This window comes from Varanus komodoensis, unplaced genomic scaffold, assembly GCF_004798865.1.
Source record: "Varanus komodoensis strain SLA01 unplaced genomic scaffold, ASM479886v1 scaffold7_3, whole genome shotgun sequence".
NCBI lineage: Eukaryota > Metazoa > Chordata > Lepidosauria > Squamata > Varanidae > Varanus > Varanus komodoensis.
In genome coordinates, this window is record NW_025336480.1 from 16,129,364 (window position 1) to 16,146,432 (window position 17,069).

At 41.1% G+C, this 17,069-nt stretch overlaps 1 protein-coding gene across 4 annotated transcripts in view; it reads right to left on the reverse strand.

Annotated features, from left to right (window-relative positions):
• Positions 1-254: 254 nt before the first annotated feature.
• Positions 255-17,069, reverse strand: part of TBC1D9B (TBC1 domain family member 9B) — a 41,756-nt gene continuing 24,941 nt past the window's right edge. For 2 of the 4 annotated variants that reach the window (XM_044454198.1, XM_044454196.1), the window contains 8 exons: positions 16,226-16,294; positions 13,975-14,212; positions 13,330-13,395; positions 11,012-11,083; positions 10,564-10,614; positions 8,347-8,400; positions 7,761-7,867; positions 255-2,726 (listed from right to left, as the gene is read on the reverse strand). In XM_044454198.1, the coding sequence (XP_044310133.1) occupies positions 2,034-2,726; positions 7,761-7,867; positions 8,347-8,400; positions 10,564-10,614; positions 11,012-11,083; positions 13,330-13,395; positions 13,975-14,212; positions 16,226-16,294 (1,350 nt within the window). In that variant the 3' untranslated portion in view covers positions 255-2,033. The remainder of the gene's footprint in view (positions 2,727-7,760; positions 7,868-8,346; positions 8,401-10,563; positions 10,615-11,011; positions 11,084-13,329; positions 13,396-13,974; positions 14,213-16,225; positions 16,295-17,069) is intronic. The other 2 variants (XM_044454199.1, XM_044454197.1) reach the window with 1 other exon arrangement.

Below are 17,069 nucleotides of genomic sequence, written 5' to 3' on the forward strand. Positions count from 1 at the left end.
TAATATCATCTATGTGAGAAAAGTGTGAGAAAGAGATGTGAAACTCTAAAGGAACTCCATTCTCAGAGCTAAGCCATTCAAAACAGTAAAGAGAAAGGCCTAGCCTTGGTCTAATCTTGACTGTATGTTTGCCCAATCAATGTACCCTCTCCCAGGGTTTCTTGCTATGTATGTGAAAACCAAGCAATTGTGGAAGGGAATTAAATACATTTTATTTGAAGATAAAATAAAGTATAAGAAATTCTATGACTATGTATGATTCTGTTCATTTATTGAAGACATACATGATTGATCAGACCAGAACAGTGAAAATCACATGTATTTGTTTTTTTTTAAAAAAATTACAATAAATTACTGAAGAATTAGTAAAAGCTAATTATCTGTTTTCCAGGTGCGGGACTAGAGTGGCAGAGACTTAAACATACAGAGTAAGCCACAACACTGGAGTAAGACTGGGTTTTCCACCAACGGGGAGATTCCTTGTACGCATCTACCCTAGGTCTGCAGGCTTTTCACTTTCTGACCTGCCAGTGTGACCCACATTCACCACTGGTCCAACGGCAGCCACACCCAATCATTCACACAATTTCCATGAAGCTCATGCGACTGAATAATGTACTTATGTAATGAGTAGGTATACAAATATAAACAAATATAGCAGTGTTTCTTGAGAGTGAAAGCATTCCCATAGGGAAACTTCCAGTCCCAAAATGGAGCTCCAGTTTTCCTCTGGTCCACAAGTGATTCACAGAAGGCAGGTTCCCTAGCTGTACACACTATTCCACAAGAGCACAAGCTGATTGAAACATCATACCATGCAGGCTGCAGAAATCGTTTGAACTGTAGTATGTATAATGGTGAGATTTCTACAGGGTACAATATCTGGACCACCATGAAGCCAGTAGGATAGTTCAGGCAAACTGGACTAAGGTCTAAGCCGAAGACAAACATAAGCCATTTCCATGGCTCCTTTACCTATAGAGGTCTGGCTAGGTCTAGTATATTAAAAAACAAAATAAAACTAAAGATCTAAACATAGCAAGAAACCATCCAGTGATGCAACACTTCTATGGTAACTGGCTTGCAAGGATATGGGCACAAGACTTGTCCATTAATATTAAGTTCAAGTTCCAAATTTATTGTACCATGGAAAATTATGAATCTTGTACACTATAAAATTAGAGCCTACGTAAAATTATGAAAGAAGCAATCTAAAGCTTAAGCAGCAAAACTTGTACTCTTATCAGTACAAGTCTGAGGACTCTGCTCTACTCTACCCCAGTCTCTGTGGCTGTCGCAATTCTCACTGCTGCTTTCTTTCAGGGAAATTAAAAACAAACATGGCACTGAAGAGTTAAAACTAGGCTAACATATTTTAGTATGCATTTCTCTTTGGAACTTTTGAAAACCACATGCTACTGTGATCACTCCTCACTCGAGATAGAAGCCAGCTGTCTCAAGGCATGATGAATTCTAGCTGCAGGATGCCAAGAGTAAAACAACTTTACATTGGACAAGTTGCTGCATAGCATCTAGGTTCTTTACAAAGGTCTTTCAGGCAGGCTGGGGATCTCTATAGCACCTCGCTACATTGCATTAGGTCAAAATGCGACAGCCAAACATACAAAGGAAGGTATTCAAGCTGGGCTGCTTTTCTGGTGAACAGTTACCAAGGAACCTAATGCAAATGAAGGTACAGCACAGTGTAACTGAAATCAAACTTCATTAAAGAAAGATAGGCAGAGGCACACATGCATAATTTACTGTAGTAATTCTAGGCCACAGAGGCTATTAGGTGCTAGGCTTTCATGCTTCTGAGAATGTAACGTAAACCCAGTGAGCAAGGTGTCCTCCTGAAAGGTATCTATATCAAAGAGTCACTGTGAAAAGCCCCTTTCTCAGCTGAAGCGAACTTTAATTGATGGTAGTTATAGGTGTCGGTAAAAAAGAAAAGAAAATGGACCAAAACGTGTTCACCAGGTTTCTAGATCTTCCACTGCTTATTAGCCAAACCCTGTTTTATCCCCTTGAGTTCAGCCTGACACTGAAGAAAGCTCATAATCACTGGATGAACTGAACTGCCTTTCCACTTTCTTTTGTTCCTTGATCTTCTGTGTAATGTCAACTTTCTTCTCGAAGTAGTTTACTAAGGCTGTCTCTGTAAGCATGGAGGCTAAAATCTGTTCAAACGAGATGGACCAGTCCGTGTCAATGGTGCTGCCATATCGTGCGGCTGAACTGCCAGCCTCACAACCAACCAGCACTGTATCATCTGCAATATCTTCGCACTGCAGGGAACCAGTGCTGACCATTGAGTATGAAGACATGGACATATCATCTTTCGTTTCATCATCTGAAAACAGCTGTATGGGAGAGCCTGGACCTTCACCACCACCATTTACAAGCATCTGGCTTTCCTGCTGGTGTTTTTCCACTTGAATATCCCCAGAAGCTTTGTCCTCTGTGGCCCCTTGGGCATACCGCTCTACAGTAGAGTTCTGGCTCTGATCAGAGGCTGGCGACTCTTCTTCGCTCACTGGGTCCTGAGTGCTGTTTGGTTTGGAGTTATCTGTCTTTTTGGCAGGCTGGTGGGAGAACTTTTTGCCCACCTCGCCAATGCGCAGGAGGAGGCTAGCAACGGTAGCAATGGCATGGTACAGCTCCTGCTCCACCGGGTCTTCGCTGAACATGTTGTAAAGGGTCTTGCACAGCTCTATAAACTGCTCCTTTAAAAGAGAGATGCACATTGTGACAACTGGTAAATGTTTGGGTGCAAAATTGATGATGATGAAACATGCCAAGTTAACCAATCCGAAGTTTAATAAACATTTTTTTATTTCCAGAAAACAGCTGTGCTGATAACATGGCAAGTCTCCATCTTGTAGGAATTTTAATTTGAGATGCACACTCACATTTCACATTGTATGACTATGTGTGGCATGAATGGAATTTAACTAGGATTTTAAAGTTTAATTAATTAATTTAGCCAAACTCTGCCTAATGGCTGGAAAATCCCATTTTCTCCTTTACCTGTCTGTATAAGTGTGCATTTGACAGTTGCAGACCAATTATCCAACCATCAGAGGAACCTTCCTTTCCGTTTGTTAACCCATTACTCAAGAAATGTTAATCTGGGAGGATTTCCATCATGTTTATGTGCCCAATGCAGATTTATAGCCATATCTACAAGTGCTATGTGCATCTGTATAAATGATGTTAATTTATTTGCTTTCCCTTCTATGAATGGGAGTTTCATGTTTGCCAGACTGACTGGCACAAACCTATTCTGTCCAATCAATGGTAAAAATATTTTTCTGTCCCAAGGAAATATTGAAGTAGGCAAGTTTCCCTTTGCATGCTAATAGAAAAAAAGAGTTACTTTGGCTTAGAAAACTGATGTATTGGGTGTGCACTGAAACCAACAAAACTTGATGGCATCTGTCTTCAAAACAGCTTTGCCTAAGAAAGGCACATGCACCTCCATTTTCAGAAAGAGGTAAACTTAGAGCCAAAAATGGTGTGCTTGCCTGGATGAGGGAACTATCACCAATTAGGTGTGCATACAAGGCTTGCCTTTTCAATGCTATATAAATTCTTTTTTTTTTTAAAAAGCTATTTTTGATTTGGCTTTGTTAAATTCTGTGCCTGCAAATTATTAATATTTTCCCTCCCATGCCTACGTAGTTGATGCTACTTCAAAGTTTGGGATCTGAAGTTATTTTATGAGACTTTTGGACACAACATAATTACTGAGACTCCTATGAGCAAATTTCCAAGTAGTTTTTATCGGAAACATAGTTTTCTTCAGATGTGACGCTAAACTATGGTTTAGTGTTACATGAGTAAGCCTGGCCTGGCATCCCCTCCAGCGCAGCCACAAGGAGATCAGATAACAAGGCACAGTCTATGTTAAATGTTTCATGTCAATTATGGTTTAAGGAAAGAAGTCTATCTCAAACTATGGAGTTAGTTTTCCCCCTAATCTACAGGTAACTATAATTTTAGATCAAAGAATAAGCAGTGGCTAACTGGAAATAAAAACAAAAGCTTCTGATCTCCTCACAGCCATGCAGGTGAGGAGGACAGAGCGCACAGGCCCAAGGCTCATGTATGTGACATGAAGCAGTGGTATAATGTTATGTCTGACCCAGAAATGGCAGCTACCCCTGGAAGCAGTGCAGCCTGTTAAGAGTCGTCCTCTACAGTTCTGGGGGTGGTCTGTAAACCCCACCCTGAGCATGTACCAACATAAACACACTGTTTTAACGCGTGAGTAGCAGTTAGCAGGTGTTCTGTGAATATTTGTTCTTGGCAAGACAGCCATGATGTGAGGGAATACCACATTCCAAATTTGAAGCAGAAATCTTATCTTGAGAGGATTCTATGAGAAAAGAAGCCTTAAGAATGGACAAAGGTTGCGAGTGGGGGTACTCCATTGGATCATGGCCTGCTGTCTGAAATTAGATCTTTGGTTTAATCTGCCTGTTTGGTTTCCTCCATTTCTTTATAAACATGATACCTCTCCGAGAGAGGAGTGGGCAACCTATAGCCCTATGCCTAATTATCCCTCTGCAGTTCAAATCCCTCTGGCTCCAAAGTGCGTAAGCGTAACTAAATAAAATAAAGAATAAACCTGCTTCCACTTGTCATCTGTGCTCGACAAGCCCCTCAAACATGCTACTCGGGCACTCCAAATGGAGTGTCAGTGCTGGCAAGCCAGGGATTGTGAAAGCCAGATATCAAGCTGCCTTTCACAATCTCTGAAAGAGAAAGGACAAACAGAGAAAGGCCTTATGGGCTAAACATGGCTCACCACTGCAGCAGGGCAGGCCACAAGCCCATGCCAGGCACCCCAAAGTGCCACTTGGGCATTTGAAGGATGCTGGGCCCTGGCGGGTGCTTGGGCACACCTGACGAGAAGCAAGGGGGTTTGCTGCCCTGGCCAAGAAGCTGCCTAGCTGACCTCTGGTATCCAGAAGGGGCTGATTGCTTGTGTTGAGATGATGCAACAATCCACTGTGGGTACCACAACCCCTAGAAGAAGCTATAGCTTCTCAGGGTGCCTTGTGTGTTGCAGCACATGTGGACTGTGATTTACATAATCACTACCTGGCTGCCACTGACCCTGCTTTCTGAACATGGGCAGCACTGCCTGTTGGAGGGTTAAACAATCCTCAAAAAATCCTACAACAGCCCATGCGGCATTTGAGGGTTGTAAAACCCTCCAAACAGCTATGCCACCTGGCTCAGATGACACACCCAACTGTGGCTGGTGAAATGTAAATTATGCTTGGCTCACAATAAGCCATGGAGGTTTGTTTTGATTATAAAAAAAAGGGGGGGGGGGGGAGAGAGAGAGAGAGAGAGAGAGAAGGAAGTGGCAAAGAAAGAGTGTTCACATAGGACACTAAGCCATCTTACAAATGAACAGTGCAGTATGGGTTGGTTGACCTTTTCTTCTCCTCCCTGTATCCCAGTATCCCTCATAGCAGAACCCATCTTGTCTCCTTCTCCCTGTGGCTATCACTATGCCTTTTCATTTTCCTGTTTTTTATTTTTATTTTTCAGAACCTCAAAAATGCATAAACGAGTGTTGTATTGGGAGGGGGTGGACCCTAAAATTTGTACAATGATGTTTATCATTCTTCTTTAATTAAAATTTAATGTCAGTCTTTCTCTGGTGCACACTTACAGCTGCCCAGTATGTGTAGCCTTATCTTGTCAAAGGCCTTTTAAGTTTCAGGTGTCAAAAGGAATAACTAAGCGTGTTAGGTAACTTACATGGAAATAAAGAAGATTAGATTAGTATATCTTCTTTAGTATTAAGATAAAACATACAGGCAAATTTACACAGTTACTGGCTGTCACTAGTTCAGCTGTCAAATGAAATGTAAAGGGGGAAAAGCAATGAAAGCAGGTATATCAAAAGGTGATGCACCACTTCCTTAGCAATATAATTCTCTGAATTTCCATGCTGAACCAACAATTTTCAGCACCTTCCACCTTTTCAAAGCTTCCCTGACCTGCTCCAGAAAGGGAAAATATTAATTATCCATGCCCTTTAAAAATCTCAATTACTTACTGCTGTGGTTACTGAAGTTCCTTGACAGTTCTGAAAAATATGATCGGGGGCTGCGGGGAAGGGCTTGGGAAATATAAACAATGCTAATGGTTGGAAAATAAATGGAAGTACACAGATCTCTATTATTCCAGGTGTACAAATTTCCTTTCCATTCATTGCCCTGCCACTAAATTGGTGCAAATTTCCCCTCTATTTACTTGCCAGCAATTAAATGTGCACGTATTTCCCATTGCAAAAATATACAAGTACTCCTGACAGTTTTTTAAAAATCTTACAGGATGGAGAAAATGTGGTACTTACACTTATACCAGTCCCACCATGGGCACCATTCACTTAGTCCCATCTAGCTTTCTCCTCAGGTTGCTTTTAGAATTGTCAGAGACTTGGAATAACCAAAGCAGTAAATGTTCTGAAAAGTAGGAGGGACAGGGGAGGGATAATACCCCCCACTCCTTTCTGGAGTAGCTGGAGACTCAAGAAATGCTGAAATGGTGGGCACTGAGAATGGTCAGTTCAACACTTTAAAGCCAGAGGTTTACACTGTGAAGAGCGCCACCCCCTTCGATGCACCTACCTTTGCTAACTTGGCAACTGACAGACAGCAACCGTGTGCAAATTTGCCCAATGTAGTCTTGCCCTGCTAGTCTGTTACTTAGTCCATTTCCCTAGGAATGCTGAAACTTACAAGGCCTGTGACAATGCAAGATCACACATACCTAACATCCATAAGTGCACACTTGAAAAGTTGGGAAATTGTGACAAAAATATAATAAAAATGAGTAACACAGCTGTGAAATTTTCGGAGGCCAAACTTTTACAAAGGGTGTGAGCCAGTGATGGCTCTGCCCAATTGCCATCTGGGCATCAGTGGAGAGGCTGTCACTGGCGGTGGCAGCATGTGCAAGACTGCCAAGAATGGCAGGGGGTTCTGTTGCTCTTGCCAAGCAGCTTCCCGGCTGATCCTTGCTACCCACGATGGAATCAGTCTTGCAGGTCCGGACAACTGACAGTCCATCATGGACTGAGCAACCACAGGCTATTGAGGTGACGTCCTGTCTCAAAAAAAGCTACTCTGCAGGAAGCAGCCTCAGTTTAGATGACACAGTTACATACTGGTTAGTCATCCCGTGTGCAATCTAGTTGGAGAAAGAGAGAAGGTGCTGCTCCACCCACTTTTAGATTTATCCCTGCCTATCTCTGGTATGCAGCTCCTGACAAATTACCCTTTGAGGGAATGAGGCCTCCATGGAGTTCCCTATCCTTGCTTTTAAAGATTTAGATATAGAACCGAAGCATTGCAATTAGGGCTGAAGGATCCAAATGCAAGTTGGTGGACAAGTTCAGGATCTGCTTCCACTTTTTAAGTTGGATGCTTACTTGATTCCAAGCCTCTTTTTAAAGGGGTATAAAACATGTAAAATGTCCTGTAATGCATGATCTTTCTTGAGCAAAGAGATCTTATGTAAACTTGAAATAGGTCTTTATCTGAAAAATGGAGTATAGGGCAGCATAGTATAATGCAAAGGATTCACAGAATTCAGACCAAGGATTTTATGTTACAACAATTAAAAAAAGAATCAACTTTCTGAGTTAGTCTGTTACTTTAAAATGACATGTACAAGAAACATGTTGGAGAGTCCTTTTTAAATGCATAACTGATTCTCAAACAAATTCCTACCTGACTCATTTTAGGAAGATCCTTAATAGTTTCTTTTTTTGCATCCTTTTCCTTGGCCCACATTCGCAGGTGATATCTGTAATCTTGGGGACTGGTGCCCTTCTCCTCTGAAGGAAAATCAAGCCAAAACAGCTAAGACACAAGTCTAAGAATATGCACATTCTTGAATTTCGGTGACCCGACACAGTGATGGAGATTTTTTTGATTTTTTTTAGTTCAGGGCATGCTCCTTTTAGAAACTATCCTGCACAATTGAAGAGAACAGATGTTTTGTATACTTTGTAAAATTAGTAGTAAGCAAATAAATCTCTGTTATGGCCTTCAAGTTACAGCTTCCAAATTACAGTTAAAGCTTTTGTCTGCTGGAAGCTATAAATCACAGCTCCCAACAGCCAAATGTAACAAAACTGGGAGCTGTGGGGACAATTAAAGTTATTCTAGTTAAAGCATTTTACTTTCCCAAAACGGGGAAACACTGAGCCCAAGAACTGAAGCATGTTGCATTTCTGGGAGGATGAATGCTTCATAAGACACAAGGAAGGGAATGCCAGGAGAGGTCTACCAGTAAGAAAGAAAACTTCATTACCTTGGTCTTTGGAGCTCCCATCTCTTGCTGCTTTGTCTTCTTGCATAACAGCTTCTATCAAAATAAAATACAAATAAAAAAGGCAAAATGGTGCAGTCAAGAACATTAAGAACATTGCATGGGACTCAGGACAACAAAATGCCTCTCCTAATACTGTTTACAGTGAAAAATATGTTAACAAACCAAAGGGTGCATACAGAAACTTCAAGCCATAGGCTGAGGGCTGTCTAACCCTCAAACAACCACTGGTGCCTGAGTTCACATGACACAACTCCCAGTTAATCAGGCATCCACAGGTGCCACGCAAAAGGAGTGCCCATGGGCAGTTGACACAACTTACTATGGGTAAATTAAGCCATGGTGGGCTGTTGCATCATGCAAACCATGTAAATGTGAAGGGAAACCAAGCTGTAGTAGAAAAGCAGCATTTCACTAAGTTCTGATTTGCATGTATGTATGTATGTTTATACCCAAAAGCTTTTGATTCTGTAATGAGAGTGGGTAGATTTGGCAGCAAAAGCCTCAGCTTAAACAAACACAATAAAATCTAATTTCCTGAACATTTCTTTCAGCGGAACTCATCATAAATGGTAGGCATGTGCAATAAATTATAAGCATAGTTAGAGAAAACTGGAGCAAGGCTTAGAAAAAGTGGTTACAAAAAGGCATTACAGGCTAGGGGAGTATCCAGTTATAACTGATGTGTGGAGAGCATCGCTCAAGAGCAGTTGGGGCCCTTCAAAATACAAGAACTTAAAAGTTAAAGGCCAACAAAATCAGTGCAATTACTTGGGGCTTGCTGCTGCCGCCCTCTAGTTCAAGAGGGGCTTTAAGGAAGATTAGGAGAATCTTTCATTAAAACTGATGCTTAAAAACTGTAGTATCACATTCACAAGCTGCGTTTACTAAATTCAGCTCTGCTTTAACAGATGCTTTGGACAAACGACAGGGTATGTTCCAGCTATCTGTATGCTGTGTTGCTGAGCTTTTTGGGTGCAAGCGGCTGATCAATGTTGAGAAGACAAGGGTGGACTGGATGCCGCAAGAGAATGCTTGCGAGGGAAGATGAACAGGGTGTTCTTTAAGGTCATTACAGCATAGCTCCATAGCTAATAGGGAGGGAATAGGTCAAGCTAGACTGAAACAGCACAGGATGCTTTAGAATGACCAACGCACAATGAAGGCTGTATGTCATTAAAATAATGCAGAATAAAATTCACCTTGGTCTACTAGAAAAAAATCAGGCTTTAACCTGGAGCGAGTGGAGGCAGCAAGCAGGACACAATGACTCGATTAAGAATATTCAGAAAGATTAAGAATACTGACAAAACTAAAAATATTAAGAATACTTAGTGGATTAAGAACATGCAAATCAACATATACCTATATGCACACTCTGCTGTAAATAGTACATTTAATATTTCCCAGTACTTGGCATGTTAGTATGTTGCCCACATTTCACTACCCTTTGACTGACTAGACAAAGGCAACACATTTTAAGCATGAAGCCAATAGTAAATATATTGGTAGCCATGTATGCTTTGACCGCAGCAATAAGCCAAGTTTCCAGAGGAACTAATAATTGGACTTTTAGCAAAATTATCTAAAATTTAACATAGATTAGGGTGCAACCCGATGGCCTCCTAAGGTAGCCTGTGGGGAGGACAAAGGATCCTTTGGGGTCCCATCTCTGAGTTCTTTTGAAGTGGGATCCCATCTTCCTCTCTTGCAGCCAGCATGGGAAGAACCAAACTGGCTGCCTCCCACCCCAAGGTGGCAACTGGGCTTCAGAGTGGGCAAAAGGGGATGTGCTGGGGGGTGGGGGAAGGGGAGAAGAGTGGGACTGCGGATTTCCACCAGTCCAGATCTGCACTCCAGCCTCTTTCCATTCCCCTCCCCGATGCTTAATCTAGATGGCTGGAAACAGCGGTGGAACAAAAATGGCAGGACATGAAGTTGTGGTGGGGATCACTGTCACCATATGCACTCCTGCCACCGGAGGCTGATCGGCTTCTGAGCATCTGCTGCAGGGACAACTGAATTGCACCCTATGAAACGGAAGTACTGTGTCTTATGTCTAGCAGCCATGTCACAGTAACACCAGTGAGAAACAGTTCTTAAATAATGTAATTTTACATGAGCTTTCACTACATTTGGTAGGCAGATAATTTGAGCCCAGTAATAATGGCCCACATTTGTGCAGGCCTTCAGACTAACCTTGAGAACCGCAATGGAGGAAGAGATCCAGTTCTGAGACAAAAGGAGATACTAGAGAAGTGGCGAGAGAGAGAGAGAGAAAGAGAGAGAGAAAAGAGAGGCTTTGAGGGCAGGGAGGAATTTGAGACAAAACAAGAAAGTGAATCAAAAATACAGAGCAACAGAAATGAGAGGAGGGCAGTGAAACGAAACATACGAACAGGAACCCTGAGTAGGAAAAGCAGCCTGCGAAGATCAAGCGGCTTTAGTCTTCTTTTATCAGTGCTTTACACCAAAATAGTTTATCACTATAGTCCTCAACAGGGGCAAAAGTGATTCTGTGACAACTTGCTGTTGAGGAGGAACTAACACAACTGCCCAGAGAGGTTTCAAAACATTTCTGTGCTCATCCCCGCTGCCACACATCCTGCCCACCCCATCCCAGTCAGGCAAGAAGGATCACTGTTACCTTCTGTAACACTATCCTCTGTGAAGTAATTTGCGGCCTCCAGAGCAGACTCTGCTTCCTCTGGGCTCAGAGCTATACAAAGAGGGAAAAGCATGAAGCCATCTTTTTCTTTATCATTATTGATTATTTAATGTCTAGCCTAACGAAAATCATCTGGTCCAAAAATCTATTTGGGCTCTTTAAACTTAAGCAGGGTTCTTGACAGAAGATGTCCCTGAAATCCCATCTAACAGAGAGGATGGGATTCATAGGCTAGGACCCACCCTTGGACTCAGCACAATTACTCAGAAATAGATGCTCATATGCTTAGACTGCATAACAACAAGTGAGCATATTCAAGGCACTTGCAGTTTTGATCAGTTAGAACAGGAACATGGAAACACAGCTTAGAAGAATAGACATTAACCATTGTTACAGCTTCCTGCTAGCAGGAATGACCCCCGCCCCCTCCCCCGCCCCAGCATTTCCATTTTATGTCTAGAGTTTTAAGCATAAACATGATGCATGATGTGCTTTTACATAAATCTATGTAAAAGCTTCATCTTACTTTGCTTGTTACCTCTTTCCCCAATAAACTCTGTCCACACAAAAAGAACGGTACTCCGGCTACATTCATGTACCCAATCTTAACCACAGGATGGACACAGAACTACCAGCTGGCATAGTCTGTTAACAAAGCACACGCTTTTCTAATGCTTACTTAGCATACCTTGCGTAAGCCACTACTACTTCTTTTCTATTGGGTGGTTTTACTTTAGTTTTTTCATTTACAAAGACCCTTAAATATGGTCAACTATGGTTGTTGTCAAGTTGATGTTTGGAAATGGAATTTTGCAAAAAAAAAAAAAAATCAGATGACAGAAGCTTCTGTCAGATCAAAGAAACATCTGGGAGTGACAAGACAGTGATGAATATAATCCAGTGATTCAAACTCTACCATGTGGTATGCTTAACAAAAGCCATGCCTATTTTTTTCTGTGTTATAGAACTGAATCAGCCTGTGAGAATTTTTAAATTGTAGCATATAATTTAATTGTCCAGTTAGCTATTTTCTTGTCTCTGTTACTCTGACCATTGCTGTTGCTTAATGAATTTTATGGTACTTTTAAATTTAGTTTTTAAAGTGTCATCTTAGATTCTTTAATATGCTTTTTAAAATGTTTGATTTACTATATGATGTTCCCCCACTTGCAAAATTCTGCTCCAATTGATGTTCATCAGGCCTCATCATTCCAGTTCTTAAAGTTCTGAAGACTAAACTATTTGGCTGGACTATAACTGAGTTAGAATTCCACCGAGGCAGTTGTGTATATGGCACTGCCTGTTTTTAATTGTTAATTTTCATTTATACTATTGGTCTTGCTTGTTTTGATATGTTTTGTGCTTTTAGTTTTGTTGCATACCCTCGCAACTGACCTTACTCTAAATGGTCGCTTATAAACTTTTAAAAATAAACAAACAAACTGCCTTGGAAACTTCTGGTCAAATGTAGGTTATAAATATTTAAATTAATTAATTAAAATAACAACACACTCCTAATCCCTTCTCAGACAAATTTCCTCGGCAAAGTTTGTGTAAAGATGCCACCAGAAGACCCCCGTCAGCTTGCATCAGTCTTGAAGTTTGCAATTATACTACAGAATAGTCCATAGGCCTTGCTCTATAAATGACTGTCTTGCTATTCCAAAGAGTGAAAATTGAAACAGATGAGGCGATATATTTTTATTGAGCCAACTGTAGCCATGAGGATACTTCTGTTTCAATGAATCATAGTTAAACATTATGTCCAAATCAGGACAAAATGTGGTTAGTCTTAGCTATGGTTAACAGAAACATGTCAATTTCAATCCATGGTTTATGCAGCTGGTTTGTCCCCATAAACTATCATTATGATTAGCCACAATATAGGGGGTGGATGTAACAATATGCTCTTCTTTGAAATTGGAAGGGAAATTTTCTAATCTCCTCTTTGTTGCCATGCCAGAAGAGAGGGAAATAAGCAAGCTTGAGACTTGTCTAGTATATCTACTGATTATTATGATGTCTGAAGTTGACCAATGTCTGCTGTAAATTGATATAAGTATTCATATTCTTCAACATGGCAAAGCAACTATTTCTAAAGAGACTTCAGGTCACTTTTTCTGCTCTACTACTGCCATTACTGCTCTTCTGGTAGACCTGACCCACACCTTAGGTTAATGATGTCCAGGAAAAACAGAATATTAAAAGCTTTCCATTTGGGTAAGCTATTAACAGCTTTAACAAGCTGCAACCTTAGTTAAATACTAATGGATGTTTGAAAGAAAGAAATGGATCACCTGGAGGTAAATGTAGTTTGTACAGTAGTTTAAGTTTCTCAGTCAGATCTCCATGATACATTCCACCTTTTAAGAATAAGAAGAAAAGTCACTTAGCATTCAGAATTACTGCTAGATCACCAACTTTTTTCTGGCAGGATTTTTATCCTTACCAGCTGCCTGACATGCAGGGGAAATTTAGCAGAAATGAAGCTTCTTCTACGTCCATATTTGATTTCTGCATGTCAGCACAAAGCTTGTTACAATATTTCCCTCAAAACAGCCTTCTGAGCTAGGACATTCTTTTGGTTATGGAAAAAAGAGATACCCAAAGTCACACAATGAGTTCATAGCAAATGCTAAATATTTGCACCTGACTTCCCAACCAGAATAAACTAATCCAGGCTTCTATCAATCAGATGTAGAGCTTATGCAAGGAATTACAAGCCATGCACAGCTTTAGCTGGTAACTGCAAATAGAAGACCGTAAGATTTACCTTTTTCTTTTGCCATAGTGAGGGGCAAAAAATCAGAACTTTTCTACACAATTGTTTTTGTAAGGATATAGCTTGTGCCAGTCTCTCACCACTGCACAGGAGGAGGAGGCAGAGGAGGAAGTAACTTCTGCCTCAGCATTAGATCAAGTGTTTTAGAGAAGCCACTTACTCATCCCAGTTGCAAACTCTTTGAAGTTAATAAGGGCATCTTTGTTCTCGTCCAGGAGTCGGAACATTCTTTCTGCTAACACTGCTGTGTGGAGGCCACAGGACCAAGGAGTGAGAGAAGCAAATAATTCTTTGAACTGCTCTATGTTAATGCGGTACTGTTCTAGGTAGGGCAGGCTCTGGTCTCGGTGGGCTGCTGCAGTGCGATTTCCCCAGTAACAGCTCATGAGGTGTTTTGCCTATGAAGGGAAGGGACTACTAAGTCAGATAATAATGATATTTTCAGAACCTCAGCTTTGAAAAGCTCCCTATAACTCCTAACAGGGGGAACCCCAACACTAACTGTGAGATGAATGCCATTGGGTTCTTTGTAAAAACAATTTTCAGTCCTGGGCATGGCAATATGCAGAAAAAGGAGTGCATCAAAATAACTTAGGGAACATCAACAATTTGGGGTACAGATTCAGGCTGAAATGGCTTGATAGCTTTGACTGGAAAGTCTAGAGGCAATGCTTTGGCAGCTTGGTGAAGCTCTTGAAACTTCCAAAGAGAACAATGTTAGTTACTCCCCTTGGCACATAGATAACTGAAAAAGGCAAGGCTGAAGCTGTGACAACACTCAACCTTAATGAATAACTAGTTCAGTGATAACTTGAAACCACTGTAGCTTCCAACCTCTTTCACTAAGAAATAAGAAGCCTTGGTGGCCAAGCAAGAATAAAAATATCATAGCTCTGATGCTACGGTCCTCTGGAGCAAGTCCCACTGAAGCCCATGAAAATTACTTCAGAATAAACATGCTTAGAATTTGCTTGTGAGTTCTAAATATGTTTCAATCACATCAGGTTGCTCTATTCAAAGGGACTCAGTATTAGCATATTTTTTTTGAAAAAAAGGAAAGAAAACAGACTTGGTCCCACTGTGTGCATGCAAGGCTTACTTCAAAAACTGTAATCATGTCAATCATCTGCTTGATGGGAGGGAACAGCAGATAGACAAGGCCCTCCCTGAAAGTATTTCTTCCTGAGCTGTTGCTAGGCAGAATTGCTCTGTTTTTGAAGATGGGCTCACCTGAACAGTCTCAGCAGCTGGATCAGAGAGAACAGTCTACAGAACAACACACATTTCCACATGTAATGAAGAGCGGCCATTGCAAAACTTTTAAGATGGGGCAGAAACATTGCCAATTATTTCAGGTGAGGTGCATCTACTATGCCAACAGTGGCAATTTCTTCCTCTTTTTTTAACTTAAAAATGTTTGCTGATGTTGTGGGGGAGAAATTTTTTCTCCCACCCGCAACTGTATTTTTTAAAAAAGGCACCTGTGATAGTGGTGGAACCAGGTTTTCCTACCAGAATATCACTAAAAATCGGTCAGCATTAGCTGATGTAGCAGCAGAGGTGTCGCTGCATATATTGTTAAAAGTGAAGAGGAGGAGCAAAAAAGAGCTGTTTTTAAAAATGGTATAAAAAAGAAAGAGGAAGAAGCCACTGCTGTTACCCCAGTAATGACTCAGCCCTCTGCACACAAATAATTCAGAACATTTCAGCCCTCAGTCTCTCACGGAAACTGCATCCATGTATTGAATTTTGTTTGAAATGCCCTCCTCCCACTCTCTTAGTGGAAGTTTATTTCTATACAAACAGAGTCCCTACTGGGACAATCTGCTATTATTAAAGATGATGGTTCTGGTTCCACCACCCAGCCTCCCTAGTCTTTAAAGCCTGAGGCTTAATTGTCAAGAATAACATTGAATCCTATGCAAGTTTAAAAAGAAAAAGTCCCACAAACATTTAGACAGAAGGTTTTTTCTACAGCTCCCAGAATGCCCCAGCGAGTGCAGCTCGCTGGGGCAGGCTGGCAGCTGTAAGGCTTTTCTCTGACTTAAGCATGGCTAGGATGGCACTCTAAGTTTGTGCACAAAGTCACTGTCTTCCCATTTTTGTTCATCTATCCGGTGTGTCCTTATACAAGCAGATAAAGGATATTATGTATTTATTAAGATTCCTATCATACCCCATTGTAAAAACTCAGAACAAGTCAGACAACTAAACAATACAAAAATGTTAAAAAATCAGCAAATTAGAGCAAGGTGTCTTCCAATTCAGTGAAATTTCCCTGTAATTTTCTAGCTGCAAAAATCAATGGACTTTGGAGTGTCTGCACAGAGGGGGCACTTTCATAGCTGGGTAAGAAAGCCTGTTAGTAATATTAACAATAAATGGGACCTTACTTTATAAAGGGTTCTTACCTTAAATACTACATAAAGGTCTTCTAATTCTTGCATGGAAAAGCCAATGTCACCAGAGACAGCTCGGACCTATACAATTGCAGAAAAACAAATGTATCTTAACTCTGTTGGTGGAGAATTTGAAAGTTAAATTCTATATCAGGAAGATATGTGTTACAAAGCAAGACAAAATGGCTTTCAAGGCCTGGAGACTTGACCGGAGAAAGGAAGGAGTGTGTAACGATTTTGAGCAGAATACCAAAGTCTGCATTTGGGAATTATTGATCTCTAAGACAGGAAGATGCAAAAAACCCCAATGACAGCTAGAGAAGAATAGCTCTATTCCCTCAAACGCAGTGGGTAAGCACAGCAAAAAACTGGTCAAAAATATTCAATGCTTTCCTGCTCTCAGTGCACTGTAATTGGAAGTGGGAACAGGAAATGTGTCAACTTCCTTTCAGCTTTTATCTCTTTAATCCGCTCTTTGTCGAGCATCTACAAGGGCATTAGAGGCATTCGCTGGAGATATCTGATGCTATCTGGAGAGAATGAACACCACACTGGCACAAACAACAGAAAATAGCATCTGCAAGAAGATGCGAATGCTACTCTTCCCCTGAGATTCCAGGCACAGCAGCTTTGAGGATGAGAAAGGTCAGCATCTCCTTTTGCCCTGCTAGCCCTCCTCACTAGCAGGGTTTTGCAACAAAGCTCGCTACGGTTTTCTGAGAATAAACAATTCAACTTTCCCACCCTAGGCTGTTATATCAACAGAGAAATATATGGCCATTGCTCAGACCCAGCGAATGTCTGAACTGAGTGTGAGCAAAAGCAACACTCATAGTCCCTGAATCACCACTACCCA